The sequence below is a fragment of the Sardina pilchardus genome, chromosome 7 (assembly GCF_963854185.1).
Source record: "Sardina pilchardus chromosome 7, fSarPil1.1, whole genome shotgun sequence".
Lineage (NCBI taxonomy): Eukaryota > Metazoa > Chordata > Actinopteri > Clupeiformes > Clupeidae > Sardina > Sardina pilchardus.
This window is the reverse complement of record NC_085000.1, coordinates 9,582,459-9,606,477: the sequence shown is the minus strand read 5'-3', so window position 1 is coordinate 9,606,477 and position 24,019 is coordinate 9,582,459. Positions and strand designations below refer to the sequence as shown.

At 44.3% G+C, this 24,019-nt stretch overlaps 1 protein-coding gene across 1 annotated transcript in view; it reads right to left on the bottom strand.

Annotated features, from left to right (window-relative positions):
• The window catches only part of plcg1 (phospholipase C, gamma 1), a 42,361-nt gene extending 18,415 nt beyond the window's left edge, over window positions 1-23,946 (bottom strand). The window contains exons 1-17 of the mRNA XM_062540689.1: window positions 23,720-23,946; window positions 22,733-23,016; window positions 13,268-13,420; window positions 12,985-13,078; window positions 12,289-12,336; window positions 10,192-10,276; window positions 9,809-9,892; window positions 9,268-9,290; window positions 8,836-8,905; window positions 8,464-8,565; window positions 5,892-6,010; window positions 4,808-4,893; window positions 4,120-4,240; window positions 3,383-3,551; window positions 2,750-2,872; window positions 2,019-2,120; window positions 986-1,173 (exon numbers count right to left, since the gene is read on the bottom strand). Of these exons, the coding sequence (XP_062396673.1) occupies window positions 986-1,173; window positions 2,019-2,120; window positions 2,750-2,872; window positions 3,383-3,551; window positions 4,120-4,240; window positions 4,808-4,893; window positions 5,892-6,010; window positions 8,464-8,565; window positions 8,836-8,905; window positions 9,268-9,290; window positions 9,809-9,892; window positions 10,192-10,276; window positions 12,289-12,336; window positions 12,985-13,078; window positions 13,268-13,420; window positions 22,733-22,952 (1,787 nt within the window). The 5' untranslated portion in view covers window positions 22,953-23,016; window positions 23,720-23,946. The remainder of the gene's footprint in view (window positions 1-985; window positions 1,174-2,018; window positions 2,121-2,749; window positions 2,873-3,382; window positions 3,552-4,119; window positions 4,241-4,807; window positions 4,894-5,891; window positions 6,011-8,463; window positions 8,566-8,835; window positions 8,906-9,267; window positions 9,291-9,808; window positions 9,893-10,191; window positions 10,277-12,288; window positions 12,337-12,984; window positions 13,079-13,267; window positions 13,421-22,732; window positions 23,017-23,719) is intronic.
• Window positions 23,947-24,019: the final 73 nt, after the last annotated feature.

Below are 24,019 nucleotides of genomic sequence, written 5' to 3'. Positions count from 1 at the left end.
TTTTAAGGCTAAAAGTGGCATCTAACTGGTGGATTTGGGAGACTCACTTAAAAATAATGTGTTTGCCAGTTATAATTATTTTGGCCTGAGAGTAATTCACAAAGCATTTTTAGTGTTAAACGTAGCAAAGTCTGGGACAGCTTAAATGTAGTCAAGAGAACTCACTAGGACCTATTCACAGACAGTCTTACAGCAGCTGTTTGACTTTGTATGTGCATTGCAGCGTGGAATGATGCACTTACAGGAAATCACAATCATGAGGGGATAGTTGTGCGTTGTGAGGGATGCAATAACACTTCCAACAACAAAAACAACAACCATCATAACCATTCACTGAGAAGATATTAACTGAATGTAAATCAAATTAAATTGTTTCATGTCTATGCAAACATGTTTCCCATTACCAGGTTATTTGCTTTGTAGCCTGTTGTATTGATCTATTTATTTAATTGTTTGTTTGTTTGTTTACTTTGTCTATTTATTAGTCGCTTGTCCTTCACTGTACTCATGTAGCGCATGCCTCCTCATCAGCACAGACCTGTCACTCATCAGCCAATCAACGTGGTCACAGCACGCAAGCTCATGCATGAGAAATGAGGTCCACCATAGCAATAGAGCTCTTATCTTGGGAGTGGTCATATATCCTTAATAACTCAGCAGCTTGGTGAATAGGTTTTAGGAGAAAAGACCTAGTTAAAAAACTTTTAGTTTTAGTTTGATAGAGGTGTTAGAGGTACTCCATCAGGAGTAAGATCAAATGCTTTGTAGATACGGGTCCTGGTACACTTCTTTATCAATCCATTGACTCATCTTCTCACACAAAACCACAGAAGATCAAAGACTAAAACTGACAAGGAAACACATCAACGTCAAGAAAAAGGAAAAACATCCCTCATCAGGTGACTCAAAGTGAACAGCCCACTGAAGGACTTCTGAGAAGTTCTTTTTCTACATGGGGGGGTAGGCGGGTGATGGGTTTCAGTACCAGAAGGACAGGGTGTAATCTCCCACGAAGGTCTCACTCTCGCGCACCAGGAAGGAGCCGTCGGGCGCTCCAGTCTCTACGCAGTATTCCGAGAGAAGCCGCTCGGCGATCTGCCGACCGTCACGCCCCGCGCCCAGCTTCCCGTGGAACCACTTCTCCGTCACGTGCTGGTCCATGCCGTTACACACCTGTGACCGGAGAGAGGGGGGGCACTGTTTTATTAAGTCTGCCTCAATCTTTCTTTTACAACACCAAAAAGAAGTACGAGAGAGAGAGAGAAAGAAAGAGAGACAGAGAGAGAGAAAGAAAGAGAGACAGAGAGAGAGAGAGAGAGAGAGAGAGAGAGAGAGAGAGAGAGAGAGAGAGGACAGAGACAGAGATAGAGAGACAGAGATAGAGAGACAGAGGCAGAGCGACGTGAAAAAGAGCATGCAATGTGTGCATATGCAGGCAGGCAGGAAACATACACAGACACCTGTAACCGCTCATGATGGTTCACCACAGAGCAGCTTTAAGTGTTTGCCTGATGATGTTATGAAGGGGAAAAATGCACACCTTCCCTCAGCCCAACTGGGTACCCTGTGTATACTATTCTGCTTATCAAACAAATTGTGTTTGTTTTAATAACAAGGTTAACACAATGCTACCATTAAATGACTCAAAGTCCTGTAAAAGTCTCAATTCATCAGAGGCATCAACAGGTCTATGAAATGAAACAGATACGGGCCAACAGGCCTTTCCTGTGCTAACTGAGTGGTAGGATGTGTGTTAATCATAAGACAAGTACATGACTAACACACCACAATAAAGGAAAGATGAGAAATTAGAGAGCAGAAACACTAATATCTACACATTGTTCTCGTTTCATTACTTATAGTGTACACATATACACAGAGACACACACACACAAACACAGACAACATGAAAGACGAAAACTAGAACAACCCGCAGACCATCTAACCTCACCAACATCCTGCTGAAAGACGAGGGGGAGAAACAAATAAATGACAGAAAATAAATGAATAAAACTCACCTCTCGGTGCTCCTCCTCATCATCATTGCCCTGGTTACTAGTCGTCTCTTCCGAGTAGTAAATTTTGCTACTGGTCAGAACGAAAAAGTGAGGGTACCACTCCTGAGGACAGAGACAAACATGTGTTTCACATTAGGCAGGCAGACATCAGAGCAAGGTCTAAGTCTGAACACAAGGACCAGGACAAGTTGGAAAGGTTGGATGCTTGGATAGGCCCCGGTCCTCTTTAACCCAGATGAGTCCATGATTTCCAAAAAGACTTGCACATTTGGATGAGTCTAACCACAGGACCTTTATCAACTTTACCTCAGTTCACCTCAGATGAACTCTGCAAATACTTCACAATTTCATGTTAAGAAGCATTTGAATTACATGGCTTCCTCATTTGTCCACACAGGCTTACACAGAGTGATGAATACTCCGACATCTTAACTTCTAAGAGCCTCTCTGGGATGTTCTTTTTCATACCCAATCATGTTACCAATTAGCTGTGAAACTTGTTGTGCTGTCTGTGTCCTTTTGGTAACTAAATATACATTTATGAGAATTGTAGATGATTACATTATGTTTTTATTTGCATTTTACACAATGTCCAAACTTTTTCTGATTTGGGATTGTATACGGACACAGCACTAAAACACAAGGGGAAAAAACAAACTGTGTTTTGACCAATACGGCTTTTGCACAGCCCTGTGCATAGGTATGAGGGACAAGGACAACAGAGCACTCACGTGGTTGATTGGATCCTCGAGATACAAGATGCCGTTCTTGATAGAATTACTGATGTCATTCTCAGAGTAGGGCGTTGAGCTGCACACTTCTTCATAGGAGCTGCCCTCAGCTAGTTTCTTATGCTATGGAGATGGATGAAGAGAAGACCTTAAGTTCAACTCAAAACACAACTCACGGTTAATACAAATATCACCCGGACACCTGCCCTGGGTGTGACGCCTGCTTATGGCACTAATAAACAACTTCTACATAATACCAGTTTTCCACATAAGTGTTCATGAGATAAACATTTTTTTTAAAAAATCAGTTTCCAAAATAGCCTACCCTGCAACATATTTCATTGTCTTAGATTTCGCTATTGGGTGTTGTACAAGATACTGACAGCGCAATAACGTCCAAAAAAGACCAGAAGATAAGCTATTATGCCCCCCCCCCCCACCAACCCACCCACCCGCCCTGTATCAGTTGAAACAAACCCCATAATCACAGCCGAATATCAATCCACATGCCTACACCAATAGTTAGAGATACCATGCCAGTCTTTTTAAAGGTCATGACCTTGATAAACAAGTGATGCTATCCAAAGTGAATGAGAGGAACACTAAGTATGGGAGGGCCTTTTGCCATCTCACCTTAATGAGGATCTTCCTCTTGAGCTGATTGGGTGAGGGGAGCCCGTCGGCTGAGATGTCCACGGCCTTGGTCAGCAGCATCTCCCCAAACATCTTCTTGAAGAAGGTGGCCATGTTTCTCTGTTGGACGATACTGCAGTGGTCTTCAATGGAGAGGATGATGGGATACCTATAGGAGGTGTTGTTCAAAAGAGCCAATGGGAATGTGTTTTGTTTGTAGTTTTCTTGTGCCTTCCCCAATAATCCCAGGGTTATTACTTTGTGTGAACTGCTGTGAAATTCTTCTGTCTGTTCTGTATGTGCAATTAAAAAAAAGGAAAAAAAAGACTCCGGTGTCTGTTTGGTCGCCTTGCTCGGCTATTGATTGGCCGTTGAGATCAAACATTACTAATTCTTTGCCAGAATCCAGGACTACACCTTTTTAATAACTCTGGTCCCAGTGACTTTTGAGTGATGTTGGAACTGGACTGTAAACAGAAACATTTCAAACATGCTGTTTCACACGGAAACAAATAGGTTTCAGTTTATCGGCCATTGCATCATGAGCCTTGGAGCCACAAATATGATACTAAATGTAAAAGTTTTTTTATTTTATGATTTTCAAGTCATGCGATGACAGGATATGCTGTATCAGATCAACCACATCACCCACACACTTAAAGAACCTCACACACACACACACACACACACACACACACACACAGAAAAACGAGCACGCGTGCTCCAGCTGCACTCACTCAGAGGTGACAAATGCGTGCTCTTTGATTGTCGCCAGGACGTCACAGAACTTGATCTTGGTGGTGAGGGTGTGACCATGGTAGATGACAGGCATTCCATCTGGGCCGTCCCAGCAATCCACTGAGGCGGAGAACACACACACGCACACACCAAAACAGAACAAATACTTTAGTCACGGTTAGTGATTGTTTGTTGCCAATGACAGGTAGGCCAAAAGCTATAATACAACAACATGCTGTTCACACTTAAATTGTCATTCTTTCCATTCTCATATAACGTGGCTATTATATCTATGAAACTGACAGACTGGTCCGGCTAGATGTTTAAAGACACGAAGCTTAGTTTGCGTGGCACATACAGTATACAGACATGTGAGGTTACATAACCACGGTTCAGTTTGATCTTGTTGATCTTGTATGTTCCACCATAATGCCCACTTCCTGCATCTAAGTGTGGTTCCATGATCATATGAATCATCATGACTATGTTAGGAAACCTAGTGGTCTAGATGTGTATCTCGAAAAAGTAACCATACAGAGAGCGTATGGATTTTCTCACAGAACAGAAGTTTGTATAAGTTGAGGTCTTTATCTGTGTGTGTGTGTGTGTGTGTGTGTGTGTGTGTGTGTGTGTGTGTGTGTGTGTGTGTGTGTGTGTGTGTGTGTGTGTGCATGAGTGAAAACTCACACTCAATGCATCTGCAGCCCATCCGCAGGCAGCGAGCGTAGGCCTCCAGAGACGACTCACTGGAGAACTGGTCTCCGGTCAGGTAGCTGAAAACACAGGCCCACATCATCATGAGTGACAAGGGTGCTGTTGGGTAGGGCATGGCCCGCTACTGCATCACACAGACGCTGGATCAGCAATTCAGGTCCTAGGCCACTGTTTTTGCATCTGCCTAAGACTCTCATTATTATTATTATTATTATTATTAATTTACATGGCCACAAACAACCACCCGAAGGTAGACAGACACACAGAAAGTCTAGACCCTTAAGCAGAAGTCCTTGTGAGACACACACACACACACACACACACGAGGGGAAATCAGTCATTCAAACTCACCCACCTACCCACCCAGCCAGCCTTTCCACCCACAGTTTATCCATCCTCCCCGAAACTTTATCAAAGCCACATGCGCCACTTCGGCTCCTCCGGCTTATGTGTGCGAGTTTTGCTTTTTTTAACGTCAGAGCCGAGGCCACTCTCAGAGCCCACACTCTCTCACACGGCAGCTCAATGGGAGGAAAACCATGTTTCCACTTAGCTGAAACAATCAAAGCACCACAACTGCCACTGAACTAGCCATGACCCTATGGGCCCATTCATCCGTCCAGAATCTCATCTGTCCACTGGATCAGATCCCCAAAAGCACCAAGGGAGGACATTTTTCAGGACTTTTGTTTTTTTAAACTCATTCTTTTAATTCTTTTCAACAGTAAATCCAATCATGTTGACACACAGCTAAAAAACAGGAAACCACGCTTGCCATATCAACATAATGATGCCGGGTGTTAAACGAGTATGTGAGCAAAGAGCCTCGTCACATAACCTTCTGTACAACATTATACTCATTTGTAAACACAGACATAGAAGATTTATTGTATACATTGTATGCTGTAAATATTGTATACAGAATGAACTTACAATAATAATGCTATTGCCATATGTATGAATGTGGGAATGCATCTGAATGAGATCTGAATGGACTTTGGCAAACACAGGCGTAGTTTTCTATACCGTAGCCCCGACTGCTTCCTGCTGCACTTACGTGTTGTGAGAGGAGCTGATCCAGTAGTGGGACAGCGGGTTGTTCATCTCCTCGGGCCGCACCTGGTCCAGTGTGTCGTTCCAGATGGTGTTCTCCTTGGAGAACAGGTAGGAGAGGAACTGGGCAGGGGGGCAGACAGAGAGGAGTGGGGGGTGAGTACAGTGGCTTGCAAAAGTATTCCACCCCCTCTACAAATCAAATCAGTTTCCATTGATATCTACACATATTTTCCCAGTCAATGTTTTTCAGTGTAAACCCTATTCTTGAGGCTAAAACAATTGATTGTCTGCTAAAATGGAAATCCTGTTTGAGTATGAGTATTCATCCACTATACATTAATACGTGGAAAATAACCCCTTTGGTAAAATGACAACTTTAATTACATTTGATGTGAAACAGTACTTATTTGCACATGGTTCTGTAGTGTTTCCACACCAAATCTTCTTTGGAGAAATCAAATGGAACCTCTAGGTTCATAGATGATGGACATGCCCCATATGCCATAGCTTCTTAGTAGGAATTTGATCAGGGCTTTGACAGAGCTATTCTAATCTAGATTATTATGCTCTGCTAGCCTAGAAATCTACTGTTTTTGAGCTACTCCAGCAGACAGAGCCTCTCCCAGTTCACTTCAGTTTCCCCCACTGAGCTCTGTGGATTTCTGGGGGCAATGGCTGGACTGTGGAGGCCTCCCTCCCTAGTTGCCATCTTCTGACACTAGCACTACATACACACTATTACTGTACGTATTCGTTTTCAATACGTCTTCTCCATCCGCAAACATGTTTGCAATTTCTGAATCTTGTCCATACGGGACACCTATAGTAGGGGAGACACCTGAAGTGCGAATCGCGAATCACTTGACCATTCACGCAATTCTCATCACTGTACAGAGTTGGATTGCACTACATCTGCAACCAAAGACAGCAAGGCTATGCATTTGAAAATTCCGGCTTTGGACAATGAATCCGCAAACATCTGAAACCCATGTTATTTTCCTATTTGGACCACGTCAGTCTGATGTACATTGACTCGCCATGACTCACTTTGACTTTGCTTTTTTGGATATTTATATTTAATTCAGGGTTTTTTTAGTGGTTAATGACCACCTTGTTTGTAATATGACTAACTCAAAACACATATCTATTTTTGGTTTACAGGGACTTGAACATAATTTTGTCTCTACAGGAGACCAGTTCAATAAAGGGAACACAACTGTTAAAAGAAAATGAGGGAAAGCAAATGTGGAACATTGATATTGTGTTGATATTTTAAAGCAACACTAAAGAGTTTTTGTACCTTAAAATAATGTTTCCAAAATAATTTCAGTAATTATCGTAATAGGGTGAACGGCATTTCTGCATTCGCTTCGCGGCCCTCATATCGGCTATAACCGCACTATGCAAGTTTACCATATCAGATAAAGGATCTGTAGCTCAATGGAATGAGACATAAGAAACTACAAATTTGACTTGCTTTCACATCGCAATAGATCATACTTCCATAAAATCATGCACCATACAGTACTCAACCTTGTCTGTGGACATTTGTGGACCGCACTTTGGTCAACTGTGGTTGTTTTTTAAATGTGCTATACAAATAAATTGACATTGACATTGTTATTTGTGGGATAAACAAATAGCGTGCATGCGACAGAGGAAAAGTGCTTTAGTGTTGCTTTAAAATTTAAGAAATAAAACATCAACACAGACAGAGTCTGTTAAACACAGAGGCCCACTGCTGGGAAAAAAAGGCTACGAGTCGAAACTCTATGTGAATGGAAACTTCATAACTCATTATGATAAATAACCCTTCAAAAAAGGTTATTTCAGGTTATATTAGTGATACTTCTCAGCTTTACATCTCTCCTCGAGAGGAAATACAACCACAAAGACAGGTCATCACTTCATATGAATTCAGTGGCCTCACAAAAAAACCACTAAAACATGCTGACGTCTTCGCAGTCTGCAAATCACACAGGTAGCCTAGTTGTGGCGACGCAAACTCGATTTAGAGGGGCACAAAAAATAAGTGGGTTTGTAAACTTGCAATGCTATCAAAAGTCAAAACTTGAGCGAGCGAGACAAATGACCGCCGGAGATAAAGAGAGCAGCAGAGGTGTTGTGTGGGAAGACAAAAGGCCTCAAGGTGTCGAAGACGAGAAGCGTTTGCTGATAGAGTGGGTGTCCGTACATTAGTCTTGGGGGAAAAGGATTAAATTCTTTCACGCAGGTGGTTTTTATACATCTTGGTTTGTAAAATGCTGCCATATTAGTATTTTACAAAAGACTTGATTTTTCTTGATTTAAAATATTTCACTGGCACCTCCATGCAACAGAGGACATAGTCCAACCATGACCCAATAGGTCCAGATGAATGCATCTCAGACTACACTCTAGATCTACTAGAACTGTGTACCCATCCCAGCAGCCCAGTCTCAGCGGATAGCCAAGTGACTGTGGCCATACTGTCTTAGGCAGTGCCTCCCTCAGAGCGAAAGGAGAAAAAGAACAGAGGACTATGGGATTTGAAAAAAGTAAGGAGGAAGGGATGGCGTTTGAGGGAGTCTCACTTCATCTTGGAAGAAATACGGCTGCTCGATCTCCCTCAGGGGATCCTTCAGGTAGTTGAACATGAACTCTTGCACCTTGTTGTTATCCGTGGCCCACATATCCTGCAGACATGCATGGAGAGAGAGAGAGAGAGAGAGAGAGAGAGAGAGAGAGAGAAGAAAGAGTCAGTGCTGCTGAAACCTTACACTACTTCAGAGGTCTCTCTAGTTATATAGTATGCAACTATGTATCCATCCAGCTGTAATCCATGACATCATTTATATGGGACTTATATGGGACTGAATTTGAGATTTCTCCCAGTCACCCTCAGACCGAAGGCCTAGAGGGGCTCTGGACCTCATGCGGCGGTCTGCACCTGACCACAGGCCTACCTTCTGCTGCTCCATGAGGAAACCTTTGAAATCTTCCAGCGTAATCCTCTGCTCTGGCCGGTCTGTGTACCTTTGGAAGGAGAGCAGAGTTGGGACTGGACACTAAACACATCATTACCTCATGATGCAAATACACAGAGTTTTGGAGAAAGCAATGGAGCTGGAATGAAGGAATTAATGAAGGGAAAGGTAGAAAAGGGAAAGGTAGAAAGAAAGAAAGAAATGTGGAAAGAAGGTAGAAAGAGATAAAGATAGACAGAAGGAAAGGTGTAAAGAAAGGTAGAAATAAGGAAAGGTGAAAAGAAAGACAGAGATAGAAAGAAACGTGAGAGGAGATGTTTAGCGAGAAAGAAACAGAAAGTAGAAGATATGGAGGCAGAAAATGAAAGCGGTCATGAGCGGTTTAAGGAGAGCAAGAGAGAGCGAACATACCTCTGCAGAAAAGGAATCTCCATCTGAGAGGAAACATGGGGAAAGAGAGCGTTATTATGCACTCAATTATACACAGATCTCACAAAAACTGGCCACATTCAAATCATACAGAACACAAGCCATGCAAACGTTCACATGAAAATGCATTCATCTGTTGACATCATCATGTAACTATTAATAATGGACCACAGTCTTTTTTAGTTTGAGAACACTGTTTAGTTTGGGGGTCACTGTAGGTAGAGGTCAGGAGCCTACGATGGCTTTGGGCATCAGTGGGTCCTAATGGTACAGAGTAGGCAGACTGAGAGGTTTTTTTTTTATTTTTGAGCTGTGGGTATTGATCCAGAAGCCATTTGAACACCAGCTGGCCGCATTGGCTGATGGGGCTTAAGTGCCCCTGATAGGGATACTTTTTAAGTGGGGTGTGGAGAGGGGGGCAGACACCACCATCATCTGCCCCTCCCGTCCCATCTCCCCGACACAAAGGGCTCATGTTACCCCCCCAAGGCCTCGAAATACCCCCTTAATTGAATCAACTCACTGTTTTCTGGGCGTCGAACATTAGGCTGCGATAGAGCTGGGCAAACTGACAGTAGGAGACATCGCCGTTTCTCAGCTCCCCGTCCTGCTCACAAAGGAACACACAGGAACCACACAAAGACATCTTAACCACCCAAGCACATCAGCACTAGTTTGTATAGAAATCCTTCAGGGGGCGGGGGAGACGTAGATGTTTTTGACAGATAAAAGTCCTAGACTATTTTAACAACCCATAAATCCTTTAAGTGTTACAACTAAAGTGTTATCTCTTTAACCATAATTGGTGTGATTCTGTTGTAGTGGGTTGGAGAGAGAATGTGTGTGTGTGTGTATGTGTGTGTGTATGTGTGTAAAGTGTAAGAAACTCCTCAGCACGAGTGTTACCGGAAGCTTCTCTCGCAGGAACCTCATGTTAGGTACTCTGTAGTTGACCTGACACAGCATGTTCTTCAGATCTTTGCAGGAAATCCTGAAACACAACGCAAATAAGAACACAAAATACAACTGCTTACAATGAGCTGGGCAGGTCGAATTTCAGAAAGCATTTCCGTGTTCTCCGTGCAGGACAGAACCAAGTGGTAGGAGATACAAATCTTTAAGCTCAAGCTGAGCTACAGCCCGAAACTCAAGATTTTGATTAAATGTTCATTTAAATCTTAGTGCGTAAAAATAATGCCTCATTCTTGTGGCCGTTTCCTCGAGTTCCTTTGATAATGGCTTTGTAATCTGTGGCACACACTCACTGCTGTGTCTGACTGGCAGCCGTGAGAACCAGGAGTTGTGGGTTAGACGACTAAAGGCTCTCGGCCTGTCTGATGACCAAGGAAACAACCACAGTTCACAACATTGTGTCCACACACACACACTCCTAACACATACTTCTTCTCACACACACTCACTGTGTGTGTGTGTGTGTGTGTGTGTGTGTGTGTGTGTGTGTGTGTGTGTGTGTGTATTTCACTCCATCTTCCTCAGTCTCTCAGCATCTCACTGTTGTCTGTCTCTGTCTCTCCCCATTTGCTGTGTGTGTGTGTGTGTGTGTGTTTGAAGGGCACAAGAAGCTTTCTTACACACACACACTCATCCTCTGGGTCCGGTTTCCTGAGACAGGAAGTGTGCTCCGGGTTTTCTGCTCCATGCTCTCTGCCTGAACCTCTCTCTCTCCCCTCTTTCTCTTGCTCTCTCTCTCTCTCTCCCTCTCCCCTCTTTCTCTTTCTCTCCCTCTTTCCCTGACCAACTTTCAATCTCTCCCTTCCCACTCCAGCTAAACTGAACTCACCACCTTCTGTCTGTCTGTGCTTCTGTAAGAACAGCCTAGCCCCACTTTGTGTGTGTGTGTGTGTGTGTGTGTGTGTGTGTGTGTTCCTCCAATAAACCACCAGGTCAATAAACGTTCACAGGCAAAGACAGGCATGGGCCATTAATCAAATCAAATATGTTATCACTGTGTGTGTGTACCCAACGCATGTGTACACCCATGCAGGCATGCATGAATGCACACACCCTCCCATGAGCTCATGGAGACAGCTCTTGCTTCACTCACTCCCAAGCACACATAGCACTGTCCCGCCCTGCCCTCTGTCCCCGAGTCCCTACGCTCACCTTGGAGCTTTACACCCAAACAACTGAGGTGAGCTCACGTGTGTGTGTGTGTGTGTGTGTGTGTGTGTGTGTGCGCGCACACATGCAGACACACACAATCAAAAATCCCCCTGAAACACAAAACAAAGTAGCCACATCACACAGCAGTTGAAAGCCGCCCACACAAGCAGCGTGCGCTCAGGGCCACTTGGCCGGCATCCTCCCCTGCCGCTGCCTCCGCCGCGGGGCCGGCCGGCCTGTTGTGACGGCGAGCGCTGATTACGCAAGGCGAGGTGCGGAGAGCGCGGCTGAGCGGCCGCGCTACCTAACCATCCGGTTTTCAGCACACACACACACACAAACCTTTTGACCGGTTTACGCTCAGACGGGCCAGGAACTAAATTTAGCTCGAGTCCTCCTGTAAAGCACCACGCCCCAACAGTGGCTGTCTGCTGCCAGTGGTGACTTGGAGGTGTCACCCATGCTATTTTAGCTCTCATGGAACAAGGCGGCCCAGCCTGCTTCAGAAATCCCGTAACACACACACACACACACCTCTGCAGCTACCTTCGCGTTCTGTGTTAGCATCAGAAGGCTTTTTTTTTTCATATTGTGGGGGCGGTGACAAAGCAGTTTTGTCACTGTGCCACTTACTGCACCATCTCTCGGCCCTGCAACCATGTCTTCCTGTAAGTCAACCGCTTGCACATGCAGTGAGAAACACCATCCAGGGCAGCATAGGCTATATGTATACACATACCGAGAGTGCGTAGTATACCTTCGCAGTGCTCAGTTGCTCTGGATGGAAACACAATGCTATGTGAAGATAGGAATCTAAATGGATTGGAGCAGTCATGCTTTAGAAGATCAGGAGCATTTGTGAGAGCTTGTGAAACTCACTTGTCTTCCCTGTTGCGATCCACTGAGTAAAACTGCTTCCGTAACCACCTGGGAATGACAACAGGAGAGAATGAAACCGATTACTAATATGAGAGGGACAGACAGACAAACAGGCAGACAGACAGAGAGAGAGACAGACCGACACAGACAGAGACACAGACAGGCAGACAGACAGAGAGCTAAACATCTGCGAGAAGGATGGTCATGAGGAAACACAATGGCAGGTTACTGTGTCATCTACATCAGTGGTCCTCTTGCGACCCCCTTCTCTCCAACCGGCAGCTAGGCTATGTCCACACTAAAGGCCTCTCATAGCTAGGCTGTGTCCACACCAAAGGCACGGTCAATAGCAGCCTTTAATAATCTGATTTGTAATTTTCTAATGTATAACAAGTACTCATTCAATGTATAACTGGCGCTCCTGTGGCATTGTGTTCGGTCACCGGTAAGCTCACGCATAGCATCGAGCCAATCATAGCAAGAGGCAGAGATTTGTGCAAACAGAGCATCAATTTGCTCTTCATGCATCATTTCACGACACTGCCCATATTCTAAGTTTAAGAACCACTGATCTACACAGAGAGAAAGAGATAGACCAAGAGACCGAATAATGGATGGATAGACATAAAAAACACTCATGAGGTAGACAGACACAGACAGACAGACAGACAGACAGACAGACAGAGACAGACAGACCTTTCTATCTGCAGAGGCGTGGGAGACTTGAGCGTGTCGGCCACCAGCCATGACAGGCCTTTCACCCACATCAGCATCTCCTCATCCGACGTGGCTAGGAATACCAAGGTCAAAGGTCAATAAGCAAGGCTGCCATCTCTTGCCAAACCTGTGTGTTTGTGTGTGAAAGTATTTGTGTATAAGGGTGTGTGTATGTGCGTGTACTGTAAAAGTGTGTGTGTGTGTGTGTGTGTGTGTGTGTGTATGTGTGTGTGTGTGTGTGTGTAGCTCTTGTCCAGCCTACCTGCCAGGCTGAGGGACTTGAGACGAAACTCGGTCCCATAGAGGATGACGAAGCAGTGGCTGGTGTCCAGTCGAGCAGTCGAGTCCTCCATGTAGCGCTCAAAGTCGCGCGACTTCAGCCCCGGCCGAATCTCCTTGATCTCCCTGATATCAACTGTCAGGAGCAAGAAGAGCAGAGGGCAAAGAATGTGTGTCAGCTTGGAAACACATGGAGAGGGGGGGAGAGGGATGGAGAGACAGAAAGATAGAGAGAGAGAAAGCAAGAGAGAAAGAGAGTGCATCCACCACCATGTGGGCCTTCTGGGCTGTGCATTTAATTTACCCAAGAATGCTAGGGCTCACTTTAGCCAATACATTGTTCATTCCAACAGATGTTGCAGTGTCATTGCTGTCATTACTAGATTGCAATGACTTGAAAATGTTAACATCACTGGTATAGGATTTAAAAAAAGATCTAGATCAGTAGTTTGGGTCTATTCATGTAGTAAGTAAAATTGACTTCCTCTTGCTATATTTGCTAGCTAGCTATAAATATTAAATCTGTAAGTGGCTTAAATGGTAAACCAAGACCATACCACAATCTGCCGGTCTGCCTGACTGTCTGTCTTTGCTGTCTCCCTGCCTGCCTGTCTGCCTGTGGCTAGGCCTGAGGTACTCCAACAGCCTGTCAAATGTATTCACCCAACACACGCAGACCTGCTGCTCAATGGAGCAATAGAGGGAGGAAACCAAACCTCTAAAGAGCTTTTTTGGCAGAGACGCATTGTCCTCAATAGGATGCTGCTGCAAAACTAACATAACTCTGTGTGTGTGTGTGTGTGTGTGTGTGTGTGTGTGTGTGTGTGTGTGTGTGTGTGTGTGTGTGTGTGTGTGCATGCGTGCATGCGTTCATTGGCATATTTGAAGCAAAATGTGCTATACTTATCTATAAAATATGATTTTAGTTTGACTATTGATGTAAACATAACAGTTCAGGTACATTGGATGGCTATTTGGAATCTGGGTGCCAAATCAATGGGAAACATTATGTAGATGTGCTCATGCCAGCATGCCTGTGTATGTTTGTTGCTCTTGCACAAAGGTGTGCCTTTCTGCTACAAACACCAGAAGTTCAACCTTTTCAACCTCTCTTCTCATGCTGATGAACTGAATTTTGCATAATGTTATGATGCATGACCGTTTCGCTCAACTGAATTAAGCCCAACGGAATGCGTGCATGAATGAATGAAGGCATGAATGTCTCATTCTGTGTACGCTGTAGTCTATGCATTATGCAGGTATACGCAGTATACCCACTTAAAAAAGCATCAAGATTTCCGTATAACCACGTCAAGTATCCATGGATATGTATCAACACATATCTATGATAAAATGTGATGGGAAGAGAATAAGAATTACACAAAACAAGAAATGACAATCATTTGAACTCTCGAAAACACTCTTGTCCAATAAAGCTAATCTGTCCCACCCATCAACATCCTGAGCACTAGCCACTACCTAAGCAGTATAACAGTATAGCCACTGACTTCACAACTAGACTACACCGCTGGATGAAGCCCTCAACTGAATGTGTGACTGACTGCATGACTGCATGACTGCATGACGTTTCTGACCCACACAATCGAACAGTGATAAGGCCAAGAGCCAGCACAGTGGCCTAGTTTGGGCTTTTTTGTCTCATGTGATCTCAATCTAAAGTTTTTCCGCTCCAGGGCTGGTCTGCTTTCTCCTCTCTTTCTCTCTCTCTCTCTCTCACACACACACACCACCTTGCAGTGTGTCTCAGTGTGAGCTCGGGCTCTTGTGCGAGGCAAAGAATGCTGCTCCCGCTCCTCTTCCTCTTCCTGCCCAGAAACCACTCTTCCTGTGCTGTACGACTGCTGCTGCTGCCGCCACACACACACACACACACACACACACACACACACAGTGTGCGTGACGCATCCAGTCTACCTGAGAGTGAGCCAATTATAAGAATATGTGTGAGTTTCACATGTACACACACTCTTACAGTAGTTTCCCGCATATAAGCCGCACGGCAGTGTTTTATGCAAGTTAAAAGAAACAAAACCATATTAACACAATATTAACTGCCTCCTATTTTAACCTCATAGCTGAAGAAATTTTGCAAAATTAATGTATAAGCCGCGGCTAATAGTCGGGAAATTACGGTACACACACAACCTGTGTGTTTCAGCTGGACGATATTAATCACTATTCACCTGCACCTCTATCAGAGAGGGCGAGAGAGAGAGAATGAGTGCCTGTGCATGTATGTGAGTGTATGTGTGCATGTATGCCTTGTGTACAGTGTGTGTATTTTTACTTCTGTGCTGTATTCCGTTCTAAAAGAGAGAGAGAGAAGAGTGTGATAGAGTGAGAGAGAGTGAGAGAGAGAATACCAAAGACCAAAAATCCATGAAGAACTTTCTAAGCTATCCCCTGATTTCATAAACGTCACTTACCCATCCCCAACAGAAGGTCACACCCTCACATTCGAGAGACGAGCCACACACACACACAAACACACACACACACACACACACACTATCTGAGCGTATGATCTGTGTTCACCCATCACAGATAGGCCGTTGCACCTCTCCAGCGGGGACCATTTGATGACTGGTTACTCGGTTAACACTTCTGAGGATTCAGGAAACTCGGGGAGAAAATACTCTGAATTGAACTCTTAACTTTGGTGTTGATGGCAGATGTTGTAGTCATGGCAAAAGTGTACATATACTATGTACGCATGCGTCGTAAGGAAGCGAGTCTCGGTGCAGTCCGAGTGACCATAAGGGTGATGTCAAGGACGTTTCGCTCTTCCCTCCCATCTCATCTCTCCAGTCATGTCTACAAAAGATGTAAAACAGGCCTCGTTGAGGCCACTTATTGAGGAAGAGGCAACTTGGGCGGGGGGTGATGGGTGCTGAATAGAAACTAAGTACAGAATTGAAAGTGATTCTCCTGGCAGAGGAACACTGTTGTGGGACACTGTTGTCATCTTGTGGCAGACCACTGAGTAAGTCCAGCAGACTTTCCACAGGGGTGAGTGCGGGGGCATCAGCCCGAAAGAACACATCCTCGCCACCAACACCACCCTCCTGCCCCGCAACTCTGCTTCAAAGAGTGCAGCCTTCATATACACCTATTTCAAATGTCAGCAAGTATCAGAGGTATGCACTTGCATGCCTGTGCGCACACACACACAGAGACACACACACACACACACACAGAGAGACACACACACACACACACACAGAGAGACACACACACACACACACACACACACACACATTTCCCCAGGCTGCGGTTCACACCTGTACCATACCCAACTGTTGAGATATTTCACACGTTCAGGGCCCTAATTTCAATGACAGGTTAAGGGAAATAAATGTAGGGGATATTATTGTGTGCTATGTGGGACCATTGCACTGACAGAGCTGATGTTTGTGCTTGGGATCTTGCTTTGAATATCAAATTGGTACTCTGCTCTTCATTTGGCCCATCAGACAAACGAGGGCCCTTGGACTCCCTCACTATTAGGTCACCTTCAGACAACGGTTCTAACAGTCCGTTCCGTTTGTACATGCTGACAGCTTGTGAGAAATCGCAACTTGTGAAATAACAACAATGGACCTCTGAAACAAGACCAACTGCTGACCAAAACACACTTCTTTCCTTTAAGATTAAAGTAGTACTCGGGAGCTATTGTCTTACATAACCCAATAACCAACAAAACTGGCAAACAAATAACAACAACAACAACAACAAAACAACAACAAGAGCAAGAGCAAGAGCAGCAGCAGCACAGCTCCCATCTTCTTACACTACTGCGTATATAGGTAGCACTAGCAACTACCATGGCCGGGGGCTGGTGGTCTTCTGCCTACTGCCTAGTGCAACAGGAACTGTCACAATAGGGCATTGTTAGGCACTCAGAGTTCCTATTCGCACAAGGAGAAGAGGCTGTTGAAAAGGCCTTCGCTCACTTTTGCCACTTGCAGAGTATAAGAAAACAAGAGGGTCAAAGGTTATATAAGCCAAAAAGCCACTCAATCCCTTTCATCAATAAAATGAGATGAGATCAGAGAGCATGGAAAGTGAGCAAAAGTTTACTTCTTGACACATTACCACTGACAAGGTAGAATGTTAGTCAGAGGTCTTTCTGAAACATCAGATGTTATCATTCAGTCAATCAGCGTCCTTGTATAGGCTGAAACCAGCTTGTATACCAAATATTAGCTAATGACTGTTGTAACAAGTTGCAAATAGTTGCAAATGTGTTACCACAAAAGTTCAAGAGGCAAATCAACCAACTACCACAACCTCTTTTGCTGATAAACAATAGTAACAGTCACAGTTCACATCCTGACAAGTGCAAGCTACTATGCTAAACTGAAAACTTGCTACTACAAAGCACTGAACACAGACCCTGTTTATTTGTGCACGAAGTAGGCCATGTCATAAATTCTCTGTGGAGATGGTGTGAGGAGGGGGAGTGGAGGGGGTGATGAGGGGGTTGTAGGTCAAACAAAGGATGAAATGTTATCAGTTTGGCGATCAGACCAGATCAGAGTCCATGCCGCTCTTCTCTATGACCTCAGACACTGTAGCGGTGCCGCAGCTTTGCAAGGGCTTTCACCATGACGACAGCATCCAACTCAGAACCAAAACCGAGGGCCAGATCTAATGCCGACTCAGCTGTACTCCAGTGGGGGGGGGGGATTCCACGTACGTGCTTTAGTGATCAACCCGACTCAGAGTTAAGCGGTAAACCTCCTAATAGAACAGCACCCCGACATGGCCGTTCAGCTCTTCTTTTATGAAGGAGACGCCAAGTTAACTTATCCATGTTAGTCTCTCAATACCGTACTTCAAAAACACTGCATAGTACACCTCAGAAACACAGGGCCCAGCTCCACAGGGCCCACCGGTGAGGGGGGGGGGGGGGGGGGGGGGGGGGTCATAGTTGGTGGTGTGTCTCTGAACTGAATGGCCTGTCCACTCAAAGCTGGGGCTACAGGAAACACAAGACTGAAGTGGGTGGCTAAAAGTCTTCCTGTTGCACAAGCGCGCGCACACAACACACAATAACATGCTTAACACGCATGTAGCACAAGAGAGGGGAAAAGAGCACACACACACTCACATACACACACCACCCTCACAGGCACCAAAGTCTACTGGGCTGGCAAAGACAAACAGAATGTTCCCTGCTAAAAGTGTTCTTTTTATTTTTCTCTGTGTTTGTGGAGTTCCAAGGCATTCTTATTGTGAAGGAGTGGCACCACCCTGCACTGTAGAGTAGAGCCTATACTTTCCACAGGCAGATTAAAGGACAAACTCCTAAGTATAGATGCAGAGTTGTCTCACTAAGGTTTATATTGCATGACCATTTGATCTCATTGAGAATTAGAATGTAGCCAAAGGGTGGTGCAGACAAAATACTGTATATCCCTGCCCTTCATTTCAAATGTCTTAATTCACTAACTGCACCATGGATAGAGGAAGCACTTTGATGTACAGTCAGCAAAAAGTAAAAAATAATAATAAATACAAATGTATTGAAGAATTCAACTTTCAAGAAAGCACTAATGGGCTCAGGAAGAACTGAAAAGTGTCACCTGTAACCACAAGTACTTCAGCCTTGTCTCACTTCAGTGTATACTGTGACAGCGTATATACAGCCTTGTCTCATTTCGGACAGCAATCTTAAGAGGTAAAACATGGGTCTACAATATAAGGCCTAGTTTATGCTCCCTTATCATAGGAAAATGCATCTGTTTCATACTTGTCCATATCCATAAGCTTGAAGTGAACGGACAAAATGCGGAAGAAATGAACACAGGGAATGGGCAGAGGTCTGTATTCTTGTCCATTTTAAAGTTTACGTTTCATGTTTTATTTATTTAAGAAAGGGACAATGTACATTAAATCAACATGTCCTTAAAGAACATGTAAATGCATTAGATTTAGTCACAGACTAATTTCCATCTGCAGTCCCTGTTGCAGAAGTTAAGTTGAGCATAAATGAGCCTTAAGAGTCAACAAAGTACCAATAGCTGTCCAAAGTCTCAGTCAACTGGCACTGGGTCTTCCCTGACCTGAAGTTTCAACACATCACCAGATGTAGGACAATGCAAACATTCACCATCAACTTGAGGGCCAGAAGAGGATTTGTTGATGACCTGTTAAAATGACAACTTTGACCGAAAAGAAGGCTTGCTGTGATTTCCATCACACTTTCCTAGCATTCACATCCCAATGACTTTCTGTGGTTCCTCAACTGTACATCAAGCAGCCTGTTCCACATCCCCTATTGGCCACGCACTTCCTCATTCAGTGCCGTTTTACAGTCGGGTGTGAAATAAATCAACTCTTGAGGCTTGTGCGCCCCGGCAGGGATCAGAGACTTTAAAAGGGGAACACTGTGACATTAAAGGTCTAGGCTGAAGGGGGGGGGGGGGGGGGGTGCTGAGAGAATCACAACTGCAACTCCATCTACAGTAATAAAGTACAATATTACAGACAGCCCCCACAGTCCCAACCCCCATTGTAGCAGGAGCACATAATTCACAGAAATATAACGGTCAAAACCAGACACTCAAACAGTCACACGCAGTTTCTCGCACACACACACACACACACGCACACACACATGCTTATCTCATGATTAGGGGCAGGTGTTTCTCACAAATTCCCAGGCCTCTGTAGCACCAAGAAAAAAAAAGAATGCCTTTTGTCCTCACTTAATCTTGCCAGTAATTCTTGCACATTTCCTTCATAATGTGTGCATGTTTTTTTTCTTCCCTCCCTGGAAATAGGTATGCAACTGGCCTGAGAATGCAACTTTGAGAAAATAAGTCAACTCCCTCTCACAAACCTCTTGGCACAGCGAGCTAGCAGAGTAGAACAAAGTAGGTAGACCCTGAAACAACACAACCTCTGCCCCAGAGAGAGAGAGAGAGATTTCTACCAACAGTGTAAGAGGCCAAAGAGGTTTCTGGAAGTGTCTCTGCAGGCTGATATCATAATCTTTTTGCAAAGGTGGCCTGAGACTTTCTGGGAATAGGAGAAAGCCAAAGACAAGGGGACCAACAACCTCTGCAGACTTGCTAGTGGAACGATGTACATAGCCTGAAGCATCTGGTATGAGATATTAATTGTTTTCCCGGCGTGGACCCTACTGCTATCCAAAGCTCTATGATAAGCCTACAGCAACGAAACAAATGTTTCAAGAAGAGTGAGCTAAGCATCTGGTAGCCTACCATGACCATTTCAGGGATAAGCCTAGATGCAGTTTTCATTTTTATAAAGCAGGGCTATTCAACTTCAATACAAAGTGGGCCAGACAAACCAGTGAGTCTTCACAGGCCACCCAAAATATGGTGTTACTAAAATGACTACTGTGGCTATAAGAAACATGCGTTCATGAGTATCATTTAGTAAGTTCATGTTAAATATATTCATAATCACTGGATGTGGAACCTTCCTTTATTCTGAGATCAATAGGCTCTCAAAACAATTCCAAACAGGAATGCTTATAGGTGCTTATTGAGCAGGTCTGTAAAGATTATTTGTCAAATAAACCAGTAAAATAGTATCAGGAGATGGAATATCTCTTGATATTATATTGATAGTATCCTGACAAACAATAAGCAGCATTTAATGCCTCAATCAAGTCATGCGCTATAACTGTCATTAACATCCTATTTCTGTCATATTTCATAAAGGAAACCAGTGAAACGTCCTGCAAAGCAAGGATTGTAACGCCTCAATCTAATTTGTTTTTCTTTTTTTGACAGACATGGTTAGGCTACTGCTACCAACGCGTGAATTCGGCGCGTGCGTTCGTGAACTGCCACTCCGACCAATCTGAAACTTTTTTATTTTCAGTGTCAGATTGACGAACGCATCTATCTGACAGCCCAGTGTGACAGGAGCAAGCTGCGCGACATTGTTTACTTTTGCAGCCAATCACTGTTGTTGTTTACTGTATCGATTATGGCGTGTATGAACGCCAGGTTTGAAGGCAGTTGAGGCCGGGCCGCAGATAAAATCCAACGGGCCGCTAATTGAGGATGCACTTCAATAATAGAGCATTTTCTGTAAGGTAGGCCTACACTAAGATCGTGATTAATAATTGAAAGACAGTAATGTACAATATATTAACCATCATCTAACTGATGGCAACTGAGTTCATTCATTGCAATAAAGTAGACAAGGGCTATTTGTTCAAGTTGTCGAAACATCACAAAATCCTCTCATCATTGCGAACAGAAAGTGATAGGCCTACAACATGTCGCAAAAAGCAATGCTGTAACAGCCAGGTTCTTGGGCCCTACAACAAAGACTGAGTATTTTAAACCAAGTCACCGGCGACTGACTAGGGAATATAGAGACGCGATATTCCATATCTCTGTATTTCCCGTTAAAAGCCTGGCTCGGTAGGCCTAGTCTATTTCTGTGCCGCAAGCCACACAGCATTAGCCGATACCACCTATGCTGTTCGTCGTATCAAATGACTGCTATGAGCTCACATGTTCAACCATCTTCTGAGAGCAGACTACGGACAAAAAAATCGTTTAGCTCTTTTTTTCTTTTTTTCCTGCGCCTCTGTGCTGCATCCGGAGCAGAGTGCAGCTGTGCGCGGAGGCATCCTGCCGCACGCCAGGCCCCAAGCTTGCCTTGTAGGCTCATCAGAAGATTGTTTGATATAAGCCAGCTCTGCGTAGAGACGGCGTATGACAAACCGTTCTCTACACAATTACTTGCGCTTACAGGATGTAAACGGGCCTGCTGTGCAACTGTACACACAGCAGCAGGTTTGCCTAGCCAACTGTGCACCGAGCCAAGAGGGCCTCACAACACAGGCCTCGTTATCTTGTCAGCACCCATTTCAGTGTTTTTTTACGCAACCTTTTCTATAGGTGGAGGAGTCTCTGATAACCAGAAATGAGCAACTACACTAAATGACAAGCAAGCAAATAGCCTATACTTTTAAACAGCATTCCACCCATTTAGAATATGAAAACCGACAGCCTCGTTACCACCGCCCATCCCATTGGCGCAACTGATTCCAGAATAGCCTACATCTCAAAGTATAGCCTATTCTACACACCTAAAAGCAAGTAAGCCCTTTAAAAAAGAGGGATAAACCACTTCATTATCATCCAACACGCTCTTATAAAGAAACCATAGGCTACAAAACTGCTTGCTAGGCTTTAAACAGAAATGTAAGGGAGACAGGTGTCATGCAGCCGGTGTAACTCATTTAGAGCTTTCGAGTAACATTTTAGGCTATTTAACACCAACAACATAGATCTAGTCTAGGACAAATAACCACCATGCAAAATCAAAGTCTGCCACTTACAATTCCTGAAAATCACAAAAGTGTCAGCAACTGCCAACATTTGTTTCCTCGACTGTTCACTTTCTTAAAGACATAGGATGGGCTACTCACTTTCTCCTTCAATCTTGTCTGTGCCCCTTGTCCAAATGATCTGTCGGGTCTCAAGCTTCACTTGAAATGTCCTTCTCTCCGGGCGTTGAGACTTTTTCGAATAAAACAATGTTAGTACGGTCCCTAGTTCCAAATCTCGGTACAGGTTGGTCATTTCTGTGTCGGTGACCGTCCATGCAGGTCCGTTGGAGAAGAAGCCTGGGGCTCCAGCCATGGTCATTTCCCTTGTTTGTTGTCCTTTTCCTTTAGAACAATTTACTGCCTCCTGGGCCTGTGGTAGACACCTGAGAAAATAGAGGAATCATCCCTCAATCTTTAAAGAATCTTTAAAGAACATCTTTCAAAACACAGTGTGACTATCTGAAAATGTGCGCTTGGCCAATGAGAGTTTTCAAATGTGAACACATCAGTGAAGGCTAAGGCTAAGATAGATGCGCCTCGTATGATGTATCAATTTGCAATCATGTAAACACTGATCAGTAGCATTGGGGCAAATAAAAGCCGCACAAACTAATCTGGAATAACGAGCCCGGTTCAGATAGATCTCAAATCGTTTTCAGGAAACAGGATTAGGTAGCCGCAATGAAAAGGATTTCCCACGAAGATAGCCTAATAAGTAAACCATTCAAATCCGTGGATTTTAACTGTAATCTGTTGTACATTTAAGTGGATTAGAAACGAAGGCCACTATGACTGGGCTAGTTGCTAATAGGAATTTATTTCCTTCCCGAGTGGTTAAGCCATCCCATAAAGTTCCTTTCCTATGACTGCCTAAGCGTTTTTTTACAATCAACATATGTATACAAATATCAGTGATTTTAATACCCAGAAGATGGCAATACGCATCACGCAGAAACGTGGCTACATTTTCCAAGGGGCTAGCGCTAAAACGTTGGAGAGCGGAGGGAAGTATGGCTGATTTTACAGCAAGCAAGTCAGGTACAGCGTACAATAATTCAGTCGTCTTTCTTGTACCCTTTGCCTTACCGTCTCAAAATGCAACTGGCACGCTCGGACACAACAGAAGCAGAACAACACGTCGTAACGTTGCAATCTCGGCCCCGCACATCTCTGGACCCAACTTCGGATGTCCTGAAGTCTTCCCCCTTTTCTCGATGATTATATCATCGTGCGATGGAGATAATGCGTCTCAGTCCAGAGAAAAGCCCTGTGGTTTTTCCCTTGGCGTCCTGCTGTAGCAATCCTCCATCGAGTTGGCCATATGCAAGTTAGTCAGACACGGCTGCCTCGGCCCTTCCCCCAACCGACCCCTTCTGTTCAACAAAG